This window comes from Vombatus ursinus, unplaced genomic scaffold, assembly GCF_900497805.2.
Source record: "Vombatus ursinus unplaced genomic scaffold, bare-nosed wombat genome assembly UNPS02001287.1, whole genome shotgun sequence".
NCBI lineage: Eukaryota > Metazoa > Chordata > Mammalia > Diprotodontia > Vombatidae > Vombatus > Vombatus ursinus.
The window spans coordinates 11,444,123-11,469,491 of NW_020941065.1; the positions used below are offsets into that span (position 1 = coordinate 11,444,123).

Consider the following 25,369-nt stretch of genomic DNA (forward strand, 5'->3'; position numbering starts at 1 on the left):
TAGATTTCAACTCTCCATTGGCTGCCTGTAGAACACTAACCTTCTATCCTTGTTGGAGTAACACACCTTTAAAATTTCAATGTGAATCCATACTCTGTGTTAAAGTCGTCCCCTAGCGCCTCTTTGTGGGATGGTAGTGACTCCGACTTCCCCAAGCCTGGGTCATTGGCCTTCAAGCTTTGGTAAGTCCCTTTCAGCTCTAGCAATACAAGATTGGAATGATTTTACGAGGTCCTACTAAGCCTACTAAGTACTAAGCCTACTAAGCTAGGTGGCTTACTGGATAGAGCACTGGGCCTGGAGTCAGGAAGACCCGAGTTCAAAGGTGGCCTCAGACACTTACAAGTTGTGTGACTCTGGGCAAGTCACTTAACCCCGTTTGCCTCCGTTTCATCATCTGTAAAATGAACTAGAGAAGGAGATGGTAAACCATGCCAGTATCTCTGCCAAGAAAACACCCCACGGCTGGACACAACTGGAGAATGACTGAACAAATGCTTCCATACTCTTCCCATTCCCAGGTGTGCAGATTTGTTTTTCATTGGCCACATTTTCATTTGACTACTTCCTGTTAACATAATGGGAGATGCTTTTCATCTCATTGGTGAACTGTCTTCAAATTCCGTGGACTATTTCTGGGAATCCTTTTCTGGTCCAGGCTTTCTTTACCTTCTTGCTGTCACGGACTCTTTTGTAGTCCGATGAAACCTGTGGGATGGGTCTTTTCTCAGAATCATATTTTAAAATGCATAAAATCAAATATGTAGGATTACAAAGGAAAGCAATTACTTTGAAATACAATGATCAAAAATTTGTTTAAAAAGTTCAGAGACCTCAGGTTAAGAATCCCTGATTTGTAATATCTTATTTTCATGTTTAAATTTCTATACATCTTATTCTCCATCTAGATGGTAATATTCCAGAGGGCAGGGTCTATATCCTATACTTCTATCCCCAAAGCATATTATATTATACCATTCACTTAGGAGGAATTTAATATATATATATATATGCATATGTATATACATATATATTACTGAATAACCTGAATATTTTTCCTCTTTTAGAAAGAAGAGGTGAGGCAGAAGCACATTAGGTTACACATGGAAGGGGCGCTAACCGCGCGTGACAAAGTCGGGGTTCAAGACTTTGTGCTATTGGACTCTTACACCAGCGAATCGGCTTTTGTGGATAACCTTCGCAAGCGTTATCGTGAGAATCTCATCTATGTAAATGGCGCTATTTCTCTGCTCTCCCATTTCCTTTTCCTTATTCCATAGTTCTCCTAGAGAAACCAGCCCTTATGGCTGATATGATGCTGATAGGTTAGCGATAAAGCAAAACGGAATTTAGAGGGACACTTTAGTGTGCCATCTGACTCCCCCTTTCCCCTCCAACTCTAGTAATAGAGTATCTTAGAGCATTTTTTAAATGTCCTGTGGGTTGTCACATATCATGGCGGAGCAGTATCCCACTGGGGGAAACTCTTGCCCTACCTGCAGCTAACAGCTACTTGTAATTAAACCTGACAGAGTTTTTATTCTTTATTCTTGGGTTCTTCTGGTAAAGCTATGATGAACTTCAAGGGGCCAGATACATTATTTCCTTGTAAATCCAGTCTCAGACACTTCCTAGTCGTGTGACGCTGGGCAAGTCACTTCACCCTGTTTGCCTCAGTTTCCTCATCCGTAAAATGAGCTGGAGAAGGAAATGACAAATCATTCCAGTATTTTTGCCAAGAAAACTCCAAATGGGATCAAGAAGAGTCAGACACAGCTGAAACAGCTGAACAACAATAACAAAATTGCGGTTTCGTTGACTCGTTTGAAGTAAGTAGGTCACTAGAAGGAAGTTAGAAATATTCATTATTGGGGCAGCCAGGTGGCGCAGTGGATAGAGCACTGGCCCTGGAGTCAGGAGGACCTGAGTTCAAATCCGGCCTCAGACTCTTGACACTTACTAGCTGTGTGACCCTGGGCGAGTCACTTAGCCTAGCCTAAAAAAAAAAAAAAGAAATATTCGTTATTTAGCATGGTGGCTGGTACATGTTGTTGTTGTTGAGTTGTTTCAGTCAAGCCCAACTCTTCGTGACCCCATTTGGGGTTTTGTTGGCAAAGATACTGGAGTGGTTGGCCGTTTCCTTCTCCAGCTTATTTTACAGATAAGGAAACAGAGGCAAACAGGGTGAAGTGACTTGCCCAGGGTCACACAGTAAGTGTCTGAGGCCGGGAATGAACTCAGGTCTTCCTGACTCCAGGGCCTACCTTTTGTCTACTGTGCCACCTAGCTACCTGGTACAGGCCTAGTATATAATAAGTGCTTTAAAAATGTTTATAGACTGACCAATGTTTTAATCACAACATTTACTGTCAAGTGAATTGCATACTATGTATTTGTCAGTCAGTTGACTAACCTTTATTAAGTGCCTACTGTATGCCAGGCTCTGTGCTAAGTTCTGGGAATACAAAGACAGGCCAAAGACAGTCCCTAACCTCAAGGAGCTCACAGCCTAATGGGGAAGACCACAGCAGACAACCATGTACAAATAAGCTACAGTTGGGATAAGCTGAGGATAATCAACAGGGGGACAGCACTAGAATGAAGGGGACCCAGGAGTGAGCCCTAGAGTGACAGACTATAGCGTTAGAAAACCTAGTCTATCAAGAAAGTTTTAAAAACCAGCTTTCCACTAGTTGTACGGGTAGAAAAATGGACATGATGCTATGTCCGGCAAAAGAAGAAATTGGGAAAGAGGCGCGGGGAAGCATGAGTGGGCTGGCAGGGTCATCTTGGCTAAGTTTAACATTCCAGATTTTGTCAGATAAATTTTGGAATTTTATTTTTCTGAATTATTTTCTCTGAATTATTTTGAAAAAGCACATTGAAAATTATTTTTAAAATTATTTGAAATCAGGTTTCTGCTAATCAGAAGTAATGATTTTAGTTCAAACTCTGACTTTTCTTTAATTCCTTGATTCACTTTTATCCTAGAGATATGATCAAGTTGTGTATTTTTTAAAAATTTTTTTAAAGTTGCGTATTTTACTGGAATTATAGTTAATAATAATATCAGTTCACATTTATAGAGCTTGAAGGTCTGCAGAGTACTTTACAAATATTTCATTTGATCCTTGCAACAACTCTGGGAGATAGGTACTATTATTCTCCCCTTCTACTGTTGAGGAAACTGAGGAAGACAAGAGGTTGAGTGTCTTGCCTAGGGTCACACAACTAGTAAGCTAGCTAGGAGGAGGAATTTGAACTCAGGTCTTCCTGACTCCAGGAAGTCCAACTACTCTATCCATTGTGCTACTGAGCTGCCTAGGGTTTCAATATTCAAATATTGACCACCAAAGGAGGAGAGGCACAAAATTCCTAAATAAGGATATGTCTTGGACAGAAGTAAGTTGTGTAAGTAATTCCTTCTGTCCCATTCCCTTTGTCTTGTGAAAAGAGGAATCTGTGCATAAATTCACAATCCAAAATTCCCTAGTGCAAGAGCCTCAGATCCATCTGCATTGTCATTTCGGCCACCCGGCTTGAAAAATCTTCATTTCTCCACTTTGAAGAGTGTTGTAGAAGACCTCCTGTTAGATAACTCTCCAGGTAGAGGTTGGATTAGACAACCCCAAAGGTCCTTTCCAACTCAGATTATATGAGGAGTCTGTAAAGGTGAGGCGGGGCATGGCCAGAGGGTACCTATATAGTACTGCCAGGTACTAACTTAAAAAAATCCGAGAATAGAGCTCTGGCCTTGGAGTCAGGAGGACCTGAGTTCAAATCCAGCCTCAGACACTTAACACTTACTAGCTGTGTGACCCTGGGCAAATCACTTAATCCCACTGCCTAACCAAAAAGAAAAAGAAAAACCCTAGCAAACCACTAGCACCACCACTCAGCTCATGGACATGAAAAGAAAGTGCATTCCAATATGGAGCAATGGATGCCGTTGATAGATTGGCTCCTGAGTGTTTGTCTCTTTATTTTAGGTGGTTGATTTCTGCTCATGTTGGGCATCTAAAATGGTAGCCTGACATTTGGAAGGAGTAACTTCCTGTGTTGATGTGCTCACTTAATTGGTTTGCCCCTCCAGACATACATTGGGACCCTCCTTGTGTCGGTGAATCCCTACCAGGAGCTGGGCATCTACACGATTAAACAGATGGAGCTTTACCAAGGGGTGAATTTCTTTGAGCTACCACCACATGTGTAAGTAACACTAAGGTCTTCCTCGTAGACTTTGCGGTCTATTTTATTGGGCTCTTCTCTCTCCGTTACACGAGCTGCCCTCATCCTGTGGAAGAAAATGATTTTGTAATAATTGAAAACCTTTTGTCTTCTATCATACCATTTTATTTTAAAAATGAAACTTGAATGAATTTTTTCAAGTTTGTTGCTTGCTTGTTGACTTAGGAGCCTTTGTAATAACTAGTATGGTGCCCAAATGGAATGACCTAGGAAGATAGTGAGTTTTCCATTACTGGGTGTCTGTAAGCAGAAGTATAAAGAGTGTTGTAGTAGACCCCTTATTGGATGATGCTCAAGGTAGGAGTTGGTTAAACAACTTCCAAGGTCCTTTCCATCTCATGATGAGTCTATAAGGGCAATGTGCCAATACTGGCCTTTTGATACCTCTTAGGGTACCTAGGCACACAGGCCAGAGTGATACATTTGTGTGGGAGAAAAACAGCTCCTGTTATGGTAGTCAGTGCTGATCCCAAATCATCCATAATAGTTCCCTAGGCAGAAAGAGGCCACATCGGCTACAGCATGTTATAGTGGGTCTGTTTTCCCATGGCCCTTCTGACATCTTGTGTCATGTTTATCCATTTACCGAATATACAGTGAAACCTCAGCATTCTTCTGATTTATATTGTATTAAATAAGTTTTCATGACTTAGTGCATTTTAAAAATATTACTGCTACTGTTCAGGATCCATTCCTCCTAACTTTTGTTTAATAGAGATTAGTTATATTAATTATGTCATCAATTAGTAATACAGAGCTATTGATAAAGATATTCTGTTTGATCGATGAGTGAGTCATGCTTGAGGCTTACTGTGTGTGGTTTATTGAAAGCATCTTGGTGCCATGTGCAGATATTATGACCCGCTTGGAGATAGGGCACTTGGCCATCCTGCTCCGGGGGCCTGTAGACCTGTGTGGGGATGCTCAAAAGCTGAATTCCTTCTGCCCTGCTCCTCACACAGTTACGCCGTCGCGGATAACGCTTACCGTATGATGTGCTCAGAGCTGAATAACCACTTCATCCTGATCTCTGGGGAGAGTGGCGCCGGCAAAACGGAGGCTTCCAAGAAGATTCTCCAGTACCTGGCGGTGACCTGTCCAATGACGGAATCGCTGCAAATCGCCCGGGACAGATTATTGCTTTCAAATCCAGTCCTGGAGGTAGGCAATACTTCAAATGCTGTTCAACGTGCAGGGATAGAGGAGTCTTTCTGGTGACAGGTGAGATTTTCCAGCTCCGGGGATTGATTCTGGTCCAGAGTTCTCAAAGGACAAGAAACAGAAGTTATGCCTAGAGACAGAAAGGCAGCTGGGTGGCGCAGTGGACAGAGCGCAGGCCTTGGAGTCAGGAAGACCTGAGTTCAAATGTGACCTCAGACACTTCCTAGCCGTGTGACCCTGGGCAAATCACTTCACCCTGTTTGCCTCAGTTTCTTCATCCATACAATGAGCTGGAGAAGGAAATGGCAAACCATTCCAGTAACCTTGCTAAGAAAACACCAAATGGGGTCACAAAGAGTCAGACACGACTGAAAAATGACTAAACAACACCTAGATACAGACCAAATACTTGCTGGCTGATCTTGGGCAAGTTGTTTTCTTTTTGAGACCCGGTCTGTACAATGGAAAATACCATAGTCCTCGGTGGAAATAATTTTCTTAGTAGGCCCTCTATGATGGAAGACTTTTCCAAAGGAGTAGAAATCATTCCTACATAGATATAAGCCTACCCAAGTCATGTCAAGTCAAAGAGCATTTATTAAGCACCTGCTATGTTCCAGGCACTGTGCTAAGTGCTGGGATGTAACCATTTGTTGAGAATCTTTAGCTTGTCACGACATTCGATTCTGGGGAAGAGACTTTCTGTTGCTTCTGTCTGACCCCAAATATACTGTTTTTAGTATCAAGGTTTTCATGTGCTTTGGGAACCCTCTGAGAGGTCCTACATCATGCTCATTCTTGTGTCCCCCCCCCCCAAAATCCCCATAGGAGTCAGAGTCACGAGGGGCGGCTCAAAGTCTGTTTGTGTAAGAGTCTCTTCACTGGTGGAGATTGATTCTTTAGTGTTCTGCGCCTGGAGAGAAGAGACAACCTGGTCTTCTAGCTTTCAGCTTCTGATGAGAGAGAAGACATATGATTCCAGATTCTTGATAGGAATTTAGACCACGTCTCTGAAAAGTTAGGGATGCTAACTGAGCAGTAGAGGGATTTCAGTCTTTTGATCTTTTATTCTTAGGCTTTTGGAAATGCAAAAACTCTCCGAAATGATAACTCCAGCAGATTTGGAAAGTATATGGATATCCAGTTTGATTTTAAGGTAAATTGGGGTTTGGATTGGTCAGGCATTCAGGGGTAAATACTAACTGGAACCAAATGGTCATAGCAGTGGTTCTCAAACTTTGTGGTCTCTAGACCCATTTACATTCTTAAAAATTATTGAGGACACCAAAAAGTTTTCATTTATGTGTGTTATGTCTATCAATATTTACCATATTAGAAATTAAAACTGACAAAATTTTAAAATATTTGTTAATTCATTTTAAAATTATTTAAAATGTAAATGAAAATGAAAATAAATAAATTAAATTTAAATGATTAAATTAAAATTTTTAATTTCAAAAATTGAATTGAAAATAAATCTATTTAAAATATTTACTAGTTTTAAATTAACAATAACAAACTTATTTTACATTACCATAAACAACATTTTAATGAAAATTGACTGTTTTCTAAAAACAAAATAATGTAGTGAGAAGAATGATATTGTTTTACGTATTTTTGCAAATTTCTTTAATATCTGGTTTAATAAAATACAGCTGAATTTTCCAATCTGCTTTTGCATTCTATCAGTTAAAGTATGTTGTTTTGTTGAAATATCTGAAAAAAATCTGGTTTTACTCTAGTGTGTGGTTGGAAAAGAGAGGAATATTTTAACAGGCAAATAATGTCAGTATTATTATAAAATAATTTTGACCTTGCAGATCTCCTGAAAGGGTCTCAAGGACCCCTGAGGGTCTTTGTACCATACTTTGAGAATGTCCGGTGTAGAGAAAAGATTGCTAGAATTGGCTTTGGGGTCCCAGCTTCAACACTTCATAGATGTGTCTCTGAGCATTGGTTTCCATCTATAAAGTGGCAGCAATAATACTGGCAATGTCATTCTCTCAGAGATGTCCTGAGGTTCAAATAAGATGGTGTCTGGGAAGCACTTTGCAAGCCTTGATGTGCAACATAATTATGGAAGGGAAAGTGTCAGCTGCATTTTTTTCTTTTCATATCTGAACTCTAATTCAGGTAGTGTGGTGCATTTTGAGATTTTTTTTTTAATTCTTGAACTTTGTCTTAAAGACATCTAACATTCCACAGGTTATAAAGAGAATTAGTGTTGTTTCATCAAAAAAAAGTAGCACCCTTTATAGGACATTTGTAGGTTCAGACCCTAGTAGATGACTACCCCAGATTCAAAGTATTCCGTAGCTCCATACTGCTAAAACTATAGCTTATGAGCCCCCACCAGTACGTTCACCTTTAATAGTCAAGAAGAAGCCACAATTAATTCAAAGGAAAGGCATTTACTGATATGGCATCTTAAACACAGTTGCTATAAAACATTCCCCTATGTATCTGGGGTGCGCTCTCCCACAAATATATATATATACACAGTATCATTGGGAAGAGTGTTAATAGAGAAGCACACATGTAGGGAAAAGGAAATGGCAAACCTCTCCAGTATCTTTGCTAAGAAAATCCCATGGACCATTCTGTCCATGGAGTCACAAAGAGTCAGACATGACCGAATGATTGAACAACAACACTCGTGGAGGGAACACGTGCCCGGCAAAGTCTTTCTTCTGTCTATCCTTCCTTTTCTTATAGTGTCCCCATGTTGCTCTCCTTGGGTGCGGTGTCTGTGCTGGGAACGCTGAGCCTGTTCAGCCTTGTAGCATAATTCCTCACAACCAGAGCTAACTTTGTCTTGACTCTCAAAACTCCTCTGGTCTTATCTTGACTGACTTCATAAAGTCTTGATTTTTAAAGGGCTACCATGGGCGTGGATGAACCTTTGCTCAGTCGTGGCTAGCTACCCACTAATTCCATCAAATTGGATTGATTTGATTTTTCTTTAAGACATTAACATGTCACTGTCAGTTATCTCCCCTTGTGTTTTGTAATTTTATCAGCCGGATTGGAGGGGGATATCAACTGATCAGGGAGTTCCTAATCAACTATCCCACTACCCAAATTTTGTTATTGTTTAGTTGTTTCAATTATGTCTGACTCTTTGTGACCCCATCTGGGGTTTTCTTGGTAAAGATACTGGAATGGTTCGCTTCCTTCTCCAAACCCAAATTTAGTCATTTAGTCAAGTTTAATCATTCTTAAAGAATATCTTTGTTATAAAACTAAGATGATTTGCTTTATGACATAGTCATTCTATTTCCTTTTTAAAATTAATTTCAATTTTATAATAAATAAAATTAGAATTTTAAAAATTATTTTCTATTTAATTTATTTATATTATTAATATCAATAGGAATTAATAGTAAACATTATATACTTAAATAAGATATATTTATATTATTTATGTTTTGTTATTATTTATTTTCTTTTTTATTACAAACTTGATAGAAATAAACACACATCATTTCCATATAGTAAAAAAGAAAAAGTAAATTACATATGAAGCCCTGAATCTCAGTTATGTTTTTTTATACTTTTAAAAGTATATAATAATTTGTCTTTGTATCTCTTTTGAGCTTCTGTTTTCTTTTGTGTATTTTATCAATGTTTCATTATGTTCTTTTCTTTTTTCTTTTGGGGGGGCATCTCTCTTATTCTCATGTTCCCAACTTCTCCTCCCTCCTCAAACAAATAAACAAAACAAACATCTTTATTATAACAAGTAAGTACAGTCAAGAAAACAGATTCACTCTTTGGCCGTGTTGGAAACAATATGTCTCATTCTTCACCTCTAGCCCATCGCTTCTCTGCCAAGAAGTAAGAGGCATCATCATCCAAGTTATGGTCTGGTCATTGTATCGGTCAGTCCTTAAGTCCTTCAGAATTGTATCCCTTTACAACATTGTATAAATTGTCTTCCCATTTCTACTTGCTTCCCTTTTCATCAGTTCGTATGGGTCCATAGGGAATGGGGGAGACCTTAGGAATTTGAATCGACTTCATGTTGGAAAGAGGACCCTAGTTTCTATGCTGTTTTCAGATGACTGGTCTAAGCTTTGGCTTTGAATTTTCCCAGGGAATTCCAGTAGGCGGTCATATCATCAGTTACTTGATAGAAAAATCTCGAGTCGTTTTTCAAAATCACGGAGAACGGAATTTTCATATCTTCTACCAGCTTCTGGAAGGAGGTGAAGACGACCTATTATCCTACCTGGGTCTTGTGCGGAACCCCCAGGTGTATCTCTACCTAAAGCAGGTTGGAAAATCATAGCATCTAGTGTCTAGTGTCCTTCTGGAGGGTGGAACTCATCCCCCCTTCTCAGAGTAGTCTCTCCTCTTCCTAACTTCCTTCAAAGTATAGCTCGAGGGCCATCTGCTAAAGAAGACCTTTCCTGATCTCCCCAGCTATTAGCAATCTTCCCCTGACCAAATTACTTTACATTTTTACATGCTTATCTGTATACGTGCTATTTTCTTTCCACTTAAATGTGAGTTCTTTGAAGGCAGAGATGCGTAGTGTTGGTTTTTTCCCCTTTGTATCCTTGGACATATTGAGGTGAGATATCTATGGAACATCTAGGTTGGTGATGCCAGACTGGAGCTCAGGAGAGAAATTAGGTAAGACAGGGTAAATAGAAATTATCAGCATGGGATGATGAATGAACCCATGGTAGCACGTGTGTATCACCTAAGGGAAAACAGAAAGAGAAAAGAGGGCCCAGGATAGAATATAGCCTTGGAGGATGTGTGGGTGGGACACAGATGGTCATCCAATGTGTAAGACACCAAACCCATCTTTGAGCTGGTATAAACTTAAAGGGCCACTAGGTGGTGCCATAGTACATAGAGGGCCTGGCCTGGAGTCAGGAAGACTCATCTTGTGTTCAGATCCAGCCTCAGACTCTTAATAGCTGTGTGACCCTGGGCAAGTCACTTCACCCTGTTGGCCTCAGTTTCCTCATCTGTAAAATGAGCTGGAGAAGGAAATGGTAAACCACTCCAGTATCTCTGCCAAGAAAACCCCAAATGGGGTCGCAAAGAGTCAGATATGACTAAAAATGACCCAACAACAATAACAAACTTAAAAGAAAGTGCCAGGAAGTTTTACATCCATTTATGGATACCAATTTAGGAAGCATATTTAATATAGACCCTGTTATAGAATATAGTCTATTCCCACTAGGTGGGACACATACATTAAGTAGGCATTTACCAATATTAAAGCCTGCTGACAGAATGAATAGAAGAAATCTTACTGAATCTGTTCTGCACTGGTGAGGGTAATCCATGTTTCTCTAAATACTAAATCAACTTCCTAACTAGAGGGTCTCCTTCCACCTGACCAACAGAGAACTCAGAATCCTGTATCTGTTGCCAAGGGAATTTTAATATTTTTTTCTAAATCTGAACATTGTGATTTCAGTGCCCAAATTCTGGGGGGTGGGACTGATACATGTATATAGATGATCTGATTTGATTAATATGTGAGGGACAATTTATTGTGAGACAATGAAGTGTCAATATTAGTTATTTTTTAAAAAGTTTTCTCAGAATAGAAATCTTCTTATGGCATTTCCAGACTTTGTAAATACTATTAAGAAGATTGAGAATTATTACTATTATAACTATTATTATTAGTTGTTAAGTAATAGTTTACTCTTTAGCAGGGAAATCCGTTTTGTCTATTGAGAAAAGTAATGCCCTAGCTTTTGTATCCTAGTACAAAGAGAATTATGGTGGCAACCAACCCATCAGCATTTATTAAATACCTGCTGTGTGTCAGACTCTGTACTACATGCTGGAGATATTTATACAAACGTGAAGCAGTCTGCCTTTCCAAACCTAAATGGGGGTGGAGCAGGATGCAACATATTCACCAATAAGTACATATGGGATATGGGTAAAATAATGTCACGTAAATTCTAAAGTGGGGGATCTTAACTCAGTGTCCATAAACTTTTAAAAAAAATATTTTGATAGCTGCATTTTAATGTAATGGTTTCTTTTATAATTATGTGTATTTTGTATTATGCATTTAAAAATGTGATTCTGAGAAGGGACCCATAGGCCCTACCAGCCCATCAAAGGAGTACAGGACACAAGAAAGGATTCAGAACCCCTGGCCTGAAGCATTTGGACATAATTTATGCCCACGCACGCCTCATGGACAGTAAAACCGGCATCAAAAGAATTGTCTCGGTCTCTTCTCCACAGGGTCGGTGTGCCAGAGTGACTTCGATTAATGACAAGGATGACTGGAAAACCGTGGTCAAAGCTTTCTCCATCATTGATTTTAATGAAACTGACTTGGAGGTATGGACCACAAGGGACGTGGCTGCTATCTTCCTCTTAAGGCTGAGGATGACAGCGAGGAGCACGGTTTCTTGCTGGCTTCCCGATTCTCCCAACGTTTTGGGGTAGCGCATTGTAGAGGGGAGGAGTTTGATTGTGGTGTAAATGTCCATTGACCCAGATGACTAAATCTACTAGGGTTTAAGTCCCACATAAATTAGAGTTCAGTGACATCTCCTTGTAATTTGTCCTCAAATGTAATGTAGGAATATTTATTTTCTATATTTTCCTCTTCTATCTTCTTGTTTCAATTTGTTTATTACTCTAGATTTAGTTAAACAACTATTCTTTTGAAAGCCAGAGAGCTCCGGCCTTGGAGTTGGTAGGACCTGAGATCAAATCCGGCCTCAGACACTTGACACTTAGTGGCTGCACACAGCTAGTCACGCTGGGCAAGTCACTTAACCCTGATTGCCTCACCAAAAAGCAAAAAAAAAAAAAAAAAAAAAAAAAGCCAGAGTAGATACTATACACTGGGCTGAATTCACCCTTACTTATCTCTACTTTCTCCGTGAGGTTTTTCTTCCCTTTCTCTTAAATACATATTTTAAAGTTTTTGTTATTGTTTTAAACGCATAATTTACAACAAACAATAAATCACCAATTAAACTAAAAGTGAGGCAAATCTCCATCTAAAACACCCAAGATTTGAACCATTTACGTGAATGAATGAATGAATGAATGAATGAATGAATGAAGGTGTTTTTCAGTACTTCTTCAGTGCCAAGCACTGTTTGAAAGCTCAGGGATATAAAAACAGAAAATGAGGTGGCTTGCCTTCAGGCCTCCTCAGAGTGAGAGGGGCTCAACCCCTGTCACAAAAGACAATCATTGCTTCCATTCTAATGGAGCTGAGCTTTGTAACAAAAATAAATAAACAAACAAATAAACAAATAAATAAATAGGTAAATAAATAAAGAGAAAAAATCATCAAAAACATCCATGTACTCTGACTGTATAGGCAATGTTCCACACCCATAGTCCTCCACCTCTGCAAAGAAGGGAGCACACATTTTAACAAAACAAAGTCAAACTAATCCCTACTCACCCATCACAACATCACTTCCTGTGTCTCCCCTTTCAAATGAGGCATACTCATAAACTTCCTCTACTTTTCCATTCATATGTATGTATATATGTATATCCATGTGTACATATACACATACATGCACACATATACCTATAGAGATCTATTTATTCATCTATACCATATATCTGTATGTATAGGTGTGATATATATTTCACATATATGATATGGGTAGATCTGAACATAGATCTACCTATATCATATATACCTATATAGCTTTACCTATATCATATTTATATAAACCAGTATAGATGCATGATAAGACATATCTATATAGATGTATCTATGTCACATATACCTATATGGATATACTTATATCTCTAGATGTATTTATACAGATATCTAGATATATCTAGATATAGCCAGATGTCTGTGTAGGTGTGTGTGCGTGTGTGTAGATATAGGTATATATGGGGGAGAGAGAGAGAGAATATATTTGAATGAATGAAAAATCACATATTAAGCACTTACTGTATACCGTGTACTGTATGCACACACATGTATGTTTGTAGAACATTTGTGTCTCTTGTTCTTCCGGTTCTGCTGACCTCATCTGAGATCACTTGACCTTCTGTATTTCTTTTTCTAGCTCACATTTTTAATGGTGCCGTAACGTTCTGTCATATGCATACACCATCATTTATTCATCCATTCTCCAACCATTAGGCTTTGTCGCTGGGTCCGTCCGTTTGTTTGTTTTTTGCTATTGAAAATAAAGACAGAGTGCATATTTCTGGACGGACGGGTCCTATTCTCACTGCCATGATGTCTGCAGGAAGTAGTCCCAGATGTAGGATCAGAGCTTGGTCAGAGACCGTAGACTCATGGCTGTAATTGCTGGAAGGGCCATGCGTGGTCCGTCTTTGTGGCTCTCTTTCTCCATTGTCCAATTGCTCTCCAAGAGGCCCCCACCCACAATGTAATAGAATCTGTTTCTCTGACGACACTGAATTTTATCACCTTTTTTGTTGAAGGGGTGGGCCTATTTGGTTACTGTCATGCCCATGGTGGGTGATGCTCTTGTGATCTCTAGGTTTAGATTTATATGATTGTTAACAGTTTGTGTTTCCCTCCACTCAAAAATTCTGTTCTCCGTTATGTCCTTTGATCATTTTTTCCATCAAAAAGTTTGTATTTCTCTCATCAATGTATATCATCAGTTCCTTATGACTTCTGAATGCCAGACTTTCTGCACTGAATTTATCAGAAAAATATTTTCCCCCAATCAGTTTCTCATCTTTTTATTTTAGAGATACTGCTTTGGGTTGCGCTTTCCCATTATGATTTGATACGAAGAATTAAGAGTAAAACATTTTGGGGAAACAGGGGCTACAGTTCCCCCCCACTTTCATTTTTAGTTAATAAATTCATTCATTCATTGATCTACTTATGTGCTTATTTATTTATGACATACATTTTAAACATTTTTTGAGTTCCAAATTCTCTCCGTTTAGCCCCTCCCATTGAGAAGGCAAGCAATAGGATATCAATTATATATAAATGCAAAACATATTTCCATATTAGCCATGCTGTAAGAGTGGGGGAAGCAAGAAATAGAAAGTGAGAAGAAGGAATGCTTCAGTCTGCATCCAGAGTTCCTTGGTTCTCTCTCTGGAGGTGGACGGCATTTTTCACCATGACTTAAGGGCTACGTTGAGGTAGACACCATTGGATTCTACATCAAGGTCTCTTCTTTATGCCTTATTCACTTGGGCTCTATTCCTCCTCCAACTACTTAATCAGACAACTTGTTCCCCCTCCCCCTTCGTGGTTGCAGAATCTCTTTGGCATCGTCGCCAGTGTCTTACACCTGGGGAACGTTCATTTTGTAGAAGATGGCGACGGATGCGTCACTATCCCTGACAGCAGTCAGATCAGATGGATAGCCAAGGTAACCCTCCTCCGACTCCATTCTTCTCAGGGCTAGAGGTGAGAGATGCCCCAAACCAGGGCAGAATGATGATGGCTGAGTCACTCAGCAAGGCTGCTGGACGGCATGATGGATAGAACTTGGTACCTGGGGCCAGAAAGATTTGAGTTCAAATGCAGTCTCAGCTACTTACTGGCTGTGTGATGATGGGCTCATCACTTACTGAGTGCAGCCTCAGTTTTCTCATCTGTAAAAAGGACATAACAGTGCCTATCTTACATGGGGTGTTTATGAGGATGAGATAATATTTGTAAAATACTTTGCAAACCTTAAAGTACTATAAACTACAAAGTACTGTAAAGTACTAAAAGTACTATAAATGCTAGCTATTTTAAATAAACAGATTACATTTTTAAGGTTGAGGCTGCTGTCATTAAAAAACCAATCAGGATAGTCTGGGTCCAAGTTCAACCACTGGCACATTCTGTTGGTGTAACCCTGGCCTAATTTTTTAATCTCTTGATGTCAACGGCAACTCTCTAAGACTATGTAAATATATATATATGTATATGTATATGTATATGTATACACACATACACATATATGTGTATATATATACATATAGATAGATAGATAGATATAGATATAGATAGATAGATATATACATATATATCACCAAACAATTGCTGACCTGCATTGGGAAGAGGAGTTGGGGATTTATCCTGAGAGAATATTAATATCCCCAACAGTTGTCTCATATAAATTCTAGTCAAGGCAGCAAAGCCCAGCCTTAAAGCCCTGGGTTCAAATCCTGATAGAAAAATCTGATAACTCAAAAGGAATACTCAAAGTTCATTTGATTCTATCTCCAAGTATAGAGAACAGAGAGATGATTTTAAAGGCTATGTAATACAAAGTCATGTTTAGCACTTTGGTTAGCTTATGTAACTCTTTATCATGGCAAGTGATTATTATCCAGGTATGAACTAGAAAAAATTTCTGTACTAAATTTTTCATATTACATATTTGTAGCTTAATCAGCTAAGCACCATTGCTTGGGGCCTTGGCTTACTTCAATGGCAGGCCAGAGGAAGGGGAAGGGAATAAGCATTAATATAGCACCTATTGTATGCCATTCACTGTGGTCTCATCAGTATAGGTCCTTCTTCCAAAGGTACAGATTTGAAACCATCCATATTTCTCGTCCTTTGTGACTAATGTCCATAGTCACCCATTAGTCTCTTATGAAGTTCTGTCCAACATTCTGGAGGCTTTCCTCTAGGTGTTGTAAATAGCTAGGTGGTGTGGTGGATAAAGTCTGGAAGACTTGAGATCAAATCCAGTCTCAGACACATGTTAGCTGGGTGACCTTGGGCAAGTCACTTCACCTCTGTCTGCCTCAGTTTCCCTACCTGTAAAATGGGGATGATAATACTAGCACCTCCCTCCCAGGGTTGTCATGTGGATCAAATGAGATAACATTTGTAAAAAGCTTTGCAAACCTCATAGTGTTCTATAAATGCTACTATGATGGCAATGATGACGATGATGGTATGAGCTCCAATGTAGCTCTCTCCCCCTCTCCTTCAATCTTAGCCACCAACTTACTTTCTTTTTTTTTATTAATTTATTTTATCAACAATCACTTCCATGAACTTTTGAGTTTTAAATTTTTCTCTCCCTCACGCCCACCTCCCTCCCCAAGAGGGTGTGCAATCTGACATACTTACCTTCCTTTTTCATTCACAGTTTTCCTCCTCCTTTTCATGTACAAAAAGGTGACTGTCATTGGCTAGGACTTAGAAATATTCTCATTTATAATATTTTACAACTTTGATTATAACATAATCACTTTGGATATAATGGTTTGGGTTTTTTTAACAGAGTTTGACCTGCCTGACTTTTTTTTTTTTTTAGTGTTATTCCTTTATCAAACAAATATGAAATACCAGCAAAATCCGTTGCTCTCTGGCTGGGAGATGGCATCCGCAGTAGAAGAATGCTTAGCATGAAAATACCGTCAGTCTTTGGATTTTTAGTCAATGGGTGATGCTGATGGTCAAAGAGCTATCCCTAAAACATGATGGAGGCATTGATTCTCACGTTAATTTTTCTTCTTTCCAGCTGTTAGGCATCCACTTGTCAGCTCTTCAGGAAGCTCTGACATATAGAAAGATTGAAGCCAAATCGGAAGAGGTATAAACCCAACTCCTACATGGAACCAGGCCAGGCTTCCCCATCCCTTCCTCTTGAAGCCCATTGGTGGGGAAGGCCTGTGTGGCACCATCCCTCTGCCCTCAGCTCAGGCCGTTCACACAGCCAGGCATTCGTGAAGACCTGTTTAGGAATTTTGACTCCTTGGAGTTTTCTTTCTACCAGGTAGTGGGCACCCTTTAATTGTTTTTCAGGTGTTATGCCCACTGAATATAGATCTATCGGTCTATTCCAGAGATGCGATGGCTAAAGCTATTTATGGACGGACCTTCACTTGGCTTGTCAACAAGATCAATAGGTCCCTCGCCAATATGGTGAGTCAGATGACCTATTCCAATGGAGCATGACATGCAGGCAGGGCACTGTATCTCTCCTAATGACTGAAAACATAGTAGTCTTTTTTGGTGTCATGGAACCCTTTGTCTGTCTGGTGAAATCTATAGGTCTCTCCTCAAAATCATGTTTCTAAATGCATAAAATAAAATACGTAAGATGGCAAAGGAAATCAAGTATATTGAAATACAGGTATTGACATTTTTTTTCCATCCAAATCCTCAAATCCCTTCAAAATACATCCATGCTGTTATGTGGACCCCAGATAAAGGATCTTTCCCTTAAAGAATACATGAAGCGGCAACTAGGTGACACAGTAGATAACACACTGGCTGGAATCGGGAGGACCTGAGTTCAAATGTGACCTCAGATAATAGCTGTGTGACCCTGGGCATGTCACTTAATCCTGATTGCCTCAAAAAAAAAAATACATGAAATTTACACCATGTTCAGAGTCCCTGGGTACTATACACACAAGGGTGTGCTGGACCCAGCTCAGACTGGCTTGTAAGAGTCAGTTTTCTGACAGGAAAACAGACCTTTAGTCTGCTTAATTGTACACTACAAATGAACCCACTACCACTAAGTGGAACCCCCACCACCACCACAGCTCATTATTTTTCTTGGCGTTGTGTTTCAACCCTTCATGGTTGTGATGTTCAGGGACCATAGACTGGAAACCAGATGTACAACTGCCTAGGTAGGGGTCTGAGGGAAGAGAAGGCAGATTGATAGGGAAGGGGCACAGAGCAGGAGCTGTGTGGGTCAGTGGTTACACTCTTCCCCCACTCAGCCCCTCAGACATATACAAGCATGGGCTTTGTGTGTCCCTGGGGCTCTTGGACAAATGAGCCGAGGAAATAAGGACCCAGATCTTCAGAGGCCAGAACCACTTAGCCCTGGAGGCTCCTGCCCAGCTTTGGGAGGCATCTCTGTTTTCCACAATTGATTTTCTCATTGGTAAAAAGCAGATGCCTTCATTAGTAAACCCTGTGTGTGTTCTTTTTGAACAGGACTTCACCCGAAAAACTGTAATTGGGTTGCTTGACATCTACGGATTTGAAGTCTTCGATAAGAATGGGTAAGGGTTATTATCTTCCTAATGGGTCATGTTTATACCTTTCAGGTTTTTCAAGTATGAGGTCAAGGTGTCAGAGGCCCCACTGTGATCAGTATGGTTTCTCCTATTCTTCGTAAACATCCCAACTAGCAAAGCCCTTACCTTTGATTTATAAAGGCTCAATTTAAGAATACCAGGAAATAGAGCCAGAAGATATCTCCTTCTTTGTACTGTTTATTTTTTGTTTTGTTTTGGTTTTTTTTGGCTAGGCAATGGGGTTAAGTGACTTGCCCAGGGTCACACAGCTAGTAAGTGTTATGTGTCTGAGGCTGGATTTGAACTCAGGTCCTCCTGAATCTAGGGCCGGTGCTCTACCACTGTGCCACCTAGCTGCCCCCTTTGTACTGTTTTTACAAACTAGAGTGGGGATGTTGTTTGTTCTTTATCAAAAGAAGAGCTGGGCAGCTAGGTGGCGCAGTGCATAGAGCACCGGCCCTGAAGTCAGGAGGACCTGAGTTCAAAAGCAGCCTCAGATCAAACACTTGACACGTACTAGTTGTGTGACCTTGGGCAAGTCACTTAACCCTGATTGCCTCACACACAAAAAAAAAATTTAAAAAAGAGCTAGGTGGCACAGTGAGCATTGCACCTGAAGTCAGGAAGACCTGAGTTCAAATCCTTCCTCAGACACTTACTAGATGGATGACCCTGGACAAATCATTTCACCTCAGTCTACCTCAGTTTCCTCAAAATGGGGATAATAATAGCATCTACTTTACAGGGTGGTTGTGAGGATAAACTGAGATAATAGTTATAAAATGCTTTGTAAACTTTAAAATGATATATGAATGCTAGCTATTACGATGATGATGAAGAGATGCTTTATCATAGTAGAAACCCCATGGGGCTGAGTAGCCAAGATGGCAGTGTATGCAAAATCTGGTCTCCCCCTGCAGCTTATTTAATCCCTTTCTATTTTAAGTTTTGAACAGTTCTGTATAAATTACTGCAATGAGAAACTTCAGCAGCTGCTAATAGAGATGACCCTCAAAGCAGAGCAGATAGAATATGAGCTGGAAGGCATTGAGGTACGGCATCCTCTTTTTCTTCTGCCCCTGTCCATGGAGTGGTTAAAAAGGCTGTCTGAGGATGTCCTCTTCAGGACAACTTTCCATGGAGCACCATTTTTCTCATTGGTGCCTAGGTGTTTTTTTTTTTTTTTTTATGTGCCTGTTTTCTTCTGGGCTCCCTGGGAGAACAGGGAGACTAGAGTCTTTAATTTAATGTACACGATATCCCCAAGATGGGAATTAGCCCAATTTTGCATATTTGGCCCTAACCTCCAGAAATTTAAACAGATTTCGCTGGCCTCTGAATTGAGTTGTTCAAAGCAATCACGTTTTAAATGCATCTTCTGCTATCTGGAAGCGCAGCTCTTTGAAAGGGGAATCTCTCTGCCTTCTCATTCCAGTGGGAGCCCATACAGTACTTCAACAACAAGGTTATATGTGACTTGGTGGAGGAGAAGCACAGAGGAATTATTTCCATTCTGGTGAGAAAATGACTCTTGACAGTGACCTATTGAGGATATTATTTTCATTGTATATAAGGAATGTGTATGGGCTTAGCTATCCAGTCTGTTTCCCCTCTGAACTCTGAGTACTTGGACACCCATTTTTTTTAGGAAAGGTAGTGTTGTGCAGTGGGTAGCACACTGTATTTTTTTTGGGGGGGAGGGGGGGAGTTTGAAAGGCCTGAGTTCGATTCCTAACTCTTGACACTTAACTAGCTGTGTAACCATGGCTATGCCTCAGTTTCCTCATCTGTAAAATGGGGATAATAATCACGCTTACCTCATAGGGGTGTGATAAGGATCAGTTGAGATAACATACGGAACACATAGTATATGCAACGTCCAAGTGCCATGTAAATGTTCGCTGTTACTGGTGTTCCTGTGTTCTTGGCTCCTTGAGACAAAGGGTCTTGCCTTTGTTCTGTGTTTTTACTCCAGTATCTCGTTTTGTTATTGTTCTGTCATTTTTCAGTCATGTCTGACTCATCCTGACCTCATTTGGGGTTTTCTTGGCAGAGATACTGGAGTGGTTTGCCATTTCCTTCTCTGGCTCATTTTACAGATGAGGAAACTGAGGCAAACAGGGTTAAGTGACTTGCCCAGGGCCACATAGCTAGGAAGAATCTGAGGCCAGATTTGAACTCAGGTCTTCCTGACTCTAGGCCCAGTGCTCCGTCTACTGAGCCACTTAGCTGCCCCACCCTACTATCTAGCATAGTGTTTGACATATAGTTAACATGCAGTGCCATTTAGTCAGCTAAGCATTTATTAAGCACCCAGCTCTGGGGATTTAAAGAAGGGCAAACCATGATCCCTGCCCTCAGGGACCTCACAGTCTAGTGGGCGAGACAACATGCAAACAATGAGGTACAAACAAGATGTAGATGGGAGAAACTGGAGATAGTGAGTCCAGGAAAGGTTCTGGCATTAAGAGCAATCAGGGAAGGCTTGCTGTGGGAGGTGGGATTTTAACTGGATTGGAAGGAAGCCATGTGACACCTTCAGGTTAACCTAAACTGTCATCATCCCGCTGGGCTGAGCAGTAGCCAACCCTGCTTTGAACATCTGTCTGTGCTCTCTTCACTCTGCTCTCTCATCCAGACTTGCACCCTAGGAAACTGGGAGAAAAGGCCTTTTCAGTCAGGCAGGCAAGAAGCGCTCATTAAGCACCTACTATGGGCCAGACCCTGTGCCAAGGCAAAAGACAGTCCTTACCCTCAAGGAGCTTACAGTCTAATCAGGGAGAGAGAGAGTGCAAATAGATATAGACAAACAAGCTATGTACAGGATAAATAGGAAATAATTAACAGAGGGAAGGCACTGAATTAAGGTGGTGAGGGGTAGGATTTTAGTTAGGACCTAGACGAGTAGTCAGTATGGAGAAGAAAGAGCATTCCAGGCATAGAGGACAGCCAGAGAGAATGGTGGAGCGCCTTGTTCATGGGACATCCGGGAGGCCAGCATCACGGGATCAAAGAGCACGTGGTGGGGAGTGAGGTGTAAGGAGAGTGGAAGGTGGGAGGCGGCAGGTTAGGAAGGGCTTTGAATGCCAGAGCATCTCTCTCTGCTCCTGGAGGTGACAGGGAGCCGCCGGAGTTTATTAGGTGGGGAGGGCCTGACGTGGTCAGACCTGAGCTTTAGGAAAATCGTTTTAGTGGAAGAGTGGAGAATGGTTTAGAGTGGGGAGAAACCCGAGCAACACAGATGCCCCCAGCAGCTACTGCAATAATCAGGGTACGAGGTGATGAGGACCTGCACCTGGGTGGGTGACAGCCTCCAAGGAGAGGAGGGGGTGAATTCGAGAGATGCTGCAAAGGTGAAGTGGACAGGCCTTGGCAGTAACTTGGATCTGGGAGGTGAGAGATGGTGAGGAGTCCAAGATGGCTCCCGGGTCGGGAGCCTGAGGGATGGGAGGAGGGTGTCCCTTCTACAGTCATAGGGAAGGTCGGGGGGTGGGCGGGGGATAAGGGGGGAAGATCATGAGTTCTGTTTGAGTTCTGTTTTGGACATGTTGGGTTTAAGATGTCTACTGGACATTCAGTTTGAGATGTCTGAAAGGCAGCTGGAGATGAGATTGGACATAAATAGAGAGGTAGATTTGAGAATCATCGTCATAGAGATGGTAATTAAATCCATTAAATCTTCTGTGCACCGAAGGTTCTCCACATCCCAGTTAGGAGACTGGGCTGTCCAAGGTCTTCTCACCTGAGGAAGCTGACTTTGAGGTGGCATCAGGAAAATCGTTAAGAAAAGTTAGAGTAAAAACCGTTTTTTTAATTTAAGAAACTTTTTCCAAGTGCAAATTTTATAAATACCAAAACAATTTTCTTTGACTACTAAATAAATATCTACTTAATGAACTCCAACCAAAAGGAATGCCCACTGTCACATCCTCAACAAGGGATCATCTAGCTGCTGCCAGAAGACCTCCATAATGAAATAATTAAGACCTCCCTAAAGAAATAATTACCAGCTGTATTCAATTACCATTGAGGCCCAAAAAACCCAAACCTAATGGAAGAATAGATAGGAGCCATAGAATGGAACAGCCAGAAGGGGCCTGAGAAATCCTTTAGCCCAACTCCCTCATTTTACCAGTAGGGAAACTGAGGCACAGAGAAAGGAAGGGACTAAAGCTGATACAGTTTGTTAATAGCAGAACCAAGGCTGTAGCACAGATCTCCTGATCACTAGGAGGGTATAATGTTTGCTCTGTCACAGTAGAGTAAAATTCAGCATCAGAAATCTATAGATGACATCCTTCTTGAGGGCAGGAATCCCTCCATACACTTATCACAAGGTACTTTACTCAGGGTGAATGTTCCATATTTTTGTGAAGTTGTTTTGCATCGAGACGGTTTGCCGATGGAAATTGTGTCACATCTCTGGGATGACTTAGACTGGCAGCTCCTATTCCAGCCCTCTGATTCTGTGACTCGTGCGTGATATAATAAATAAATGAATGAATAAATAAAAAATAAATAGTAATCATAATAATACTTGTATAGCTCCTACTATGTGCCAGGCACTATGTTAAGCACTTTACAAATATTATGTCATTTGATCCTCACCACAACCCTGGGAGGTAGGTGCTATTGTGATCCTCATTTTACAGATGAGGAAACTGAGGCAAAAATATAACTAATATATTAATTATATATAATTATAATTGTAGATAATTAATAATATATAATAAAATGTAGTATATAAATTATAGAACTGTAAGATCTTAAGAAGCACAATGGCGAATGTTGTTCTACATCAGTTTTGCCATTCGGCCAAAACTGTTTCTTCACGTACCTCACAAAAGCTTTGCAATCTTATCCTTGCTACCTGAATGATGAAAACATCCATTCAAAGTATTGCGACAGAAAGCTTCCTTTTTTTTTTCTTGAAGGATGAAGAATGCCTCCGTCCTGGCTCTCCTACAGATCTGAGTTTCTTGGAAAAATTGGAAGAGAAAGTGGGGAAGCATGCGCACTTTCAGACGTATGTGCCCAGCCCTTCATGAGCCACGTTCAGACTCTTTCTTTTCTTTGGCGTGCACACGGTCCACTGGGCAATTTGCTGAGACACCCTCAAGGCTATTTATAAGATTTTTTTAAATGCTACTCTTCCATCACCTATGCCGCCATGTTTTTTTCGGTCTTTCACCTGGAAGTCAAGTCCAGTCCATCTTGGGTAAAGACTTAATCTGTATAAAGGCTGGGTTTTGAACAGGAAAGAAAGGTAATGAGCATTTCTATAGCTCCCATCACATGCCAGGCATTGGGCTAAGTGCTGTTTTTAAACAAAATATTATCTCATTAAAACCTCACCACAACCTATGAGGGAGGCACTCTTATTATCCTTATTTTACAGTTGAGGAAACTGAGGCAGAGAGAGGTTAAGTGACTTGCCCAGGATCACATGGTTAGGAAGTGGCTGAGGCTGGATCTGAACTCAGGTCTTCCTAACTTCAGGATTAAATCACCTTCAGGCTTAAATCACATCAAAATGGAGCACATTTTAGAAATGACTCTGCTAGTCTATTAGTCAAATGACAACCCATGGCAAGTAGTCTGTTGTTAATTAGATCACTGTTTCAAAAGCTAGCTCTTTCTCTTTTTAGATGGAGTATACACACATACATATATGCATATATGTGTATGTATACAGTGAAATATATTCATATGCACATAGGCATATATATTCATATACACATTTATAAGCAAAAGACTTCCTTTAAATTGGTGTAATCTTCTTAAATTAGTATCTACTTCCTAATAAGTCCCCAGGTAGTCACCTGACTAATGTGCCATGATGTAAATACCTGTCAAAAGTAGTCATTTCCCCAAATCCTCAGTATGTAGTTGATTTGTTATGGGAGGTGCTGAAACCTTCATTACTGCCTTTGTTTGAAAACATTTCAGTTGGGAACATATATCCTAAGCTGATGACTTCCTGAATTGTCTCTCACCATTTCTTTATATGTTATGATAATACTCCCCTTTGCAGCAAGACCGTACACTGGATTTGGGGTTGGAGGAATCTGAGTTCAAATCCCAGTGCTATGACTATAATAATCTGAGACCATGGACAAGTCACTGTCCCTCTTCCTCGTCTATAAAATGGAGGGGTGGGGATGGGTTGGGACTGGATCAGTATTGGAGGTCCCTTTCATCTCTAAATCTACGTAGGACTATGTAGGATACTACATAGGACCCCACTGAACATACCTGTGAGGTTGAAAGTGCAAGGATCATCACCGCCATTTTAGGTTCAGAGATGGAAAGGCATATTACCCGTGAACCCAGGTCCTCTGAATTCAAGTCTAAGACGCCTTCTCCCCAGTCTTATTGCTTCTCACACACAGCAAACTGGAGAATTTCAGTTTTTCTTTATCTGTTTTCCTGTAGCCGCAAGCTTGCAGGTCCAAAGGCTAGAAAAAAAATCAGTTGGATGGAATTCCGGCTCCTCCATTATGCAGGAGAGGTCACCTACTGTGCTCGGGGTGAGTGGACACCTATAAACATTTCCATCTACATAATCAGAAACCCCAAGAGAGTACTAAGTACATGTCTATTGTCTATCTATTTATCCATCTATCTCAATCCATCCCTCTATTTCTTTGTCTATCCATCTATCTATTCCTCTATCTCCATCCATCTCCCTGTCTCTCTCTATCCATTTATCCACCATCCATTTATCTATCTTTATCTAACCATCCCTCTATCTCTATCTTTATCTATTCATCCCTCTATTTCTCTATCATCTATCCATCTATCTTTAATCATCCTTCTATCTTTATTTATCTATCTATCCCTCTATCTGCCTGTCTGCCTATCTATCCATCCATCATCTATCCATTCATCTGTCCATCCATCCATCTATCCATCCATCCATCCATCCATCCATCCATCTGTCCATCCATCCATCCATCCATCCATCCATCCATCCATCCATCCATCC

The 25,369-nt window shown here is 40.5% G+C and overlaps 1 protein-coding gene across 1 annotated transcript in view; it reads left to right on the plus strand.

The window, feature by feature from the left end:
- The first annotated feature begins 1,103 nt into the window (after window positions 1-1,103).
- The window catches only part of MYO1H (myosin IH), a 48,356-nt gene continuing 24,090 nt past the window's right edge, over window positions 1,104-25,369 (plus strand). The window contains exons 1-14 of the mRNA XM_027865107.1: window positions 1,104-1,229; window positions 4,094-4,209; window positions 5,211-5,409; window positions 6,485-6,565; window positions 9,506-9,685; window positions 11,644-11,742; window positions 14,646-14,759; window positions 16,863-16,934; window positions 17,147-17,266; window positions 18,299-18,366; window positions 19,328-19,433; window positions 19,817-19,897; window positions 23,316-23,407; window positions 24,817-24,911. Coding sequence (XP_027720908.1) covers window positions 1,104-1,229; window positions 4,094-4,209; window positions 5,211-5,409; window positions 6,485-6,565; window positions 9,506-9,685; window positions 11,644-11,742; window positions 14,646-14,759; window positions 16,863-16,934; window positions 17,147-17,266; window positions 18,299-18,366; window positions 19,328-19,433; window positions 19,817-19,897; window positions 23,316-23,407; window positions 24,817-24,911 — 1,549 coding nt within the window. The remainder of the gene's footprint in view (window positions 1,230-4,093; window positions 4,210-5,210; window positions 5,410-6,484; window positions 6,566-9,505; window positions 9,686-11,643; window positions 11,743-14,645; window positions 14,760-16,862; window positions 16,935-17,146; window positions 17,267-18,298; window positions 18,367-19,327; window positions 19,434-19,816; window positions 19,898-23,315; window positions 23,408-24,816; window positions 24,912-25,369) is intronic.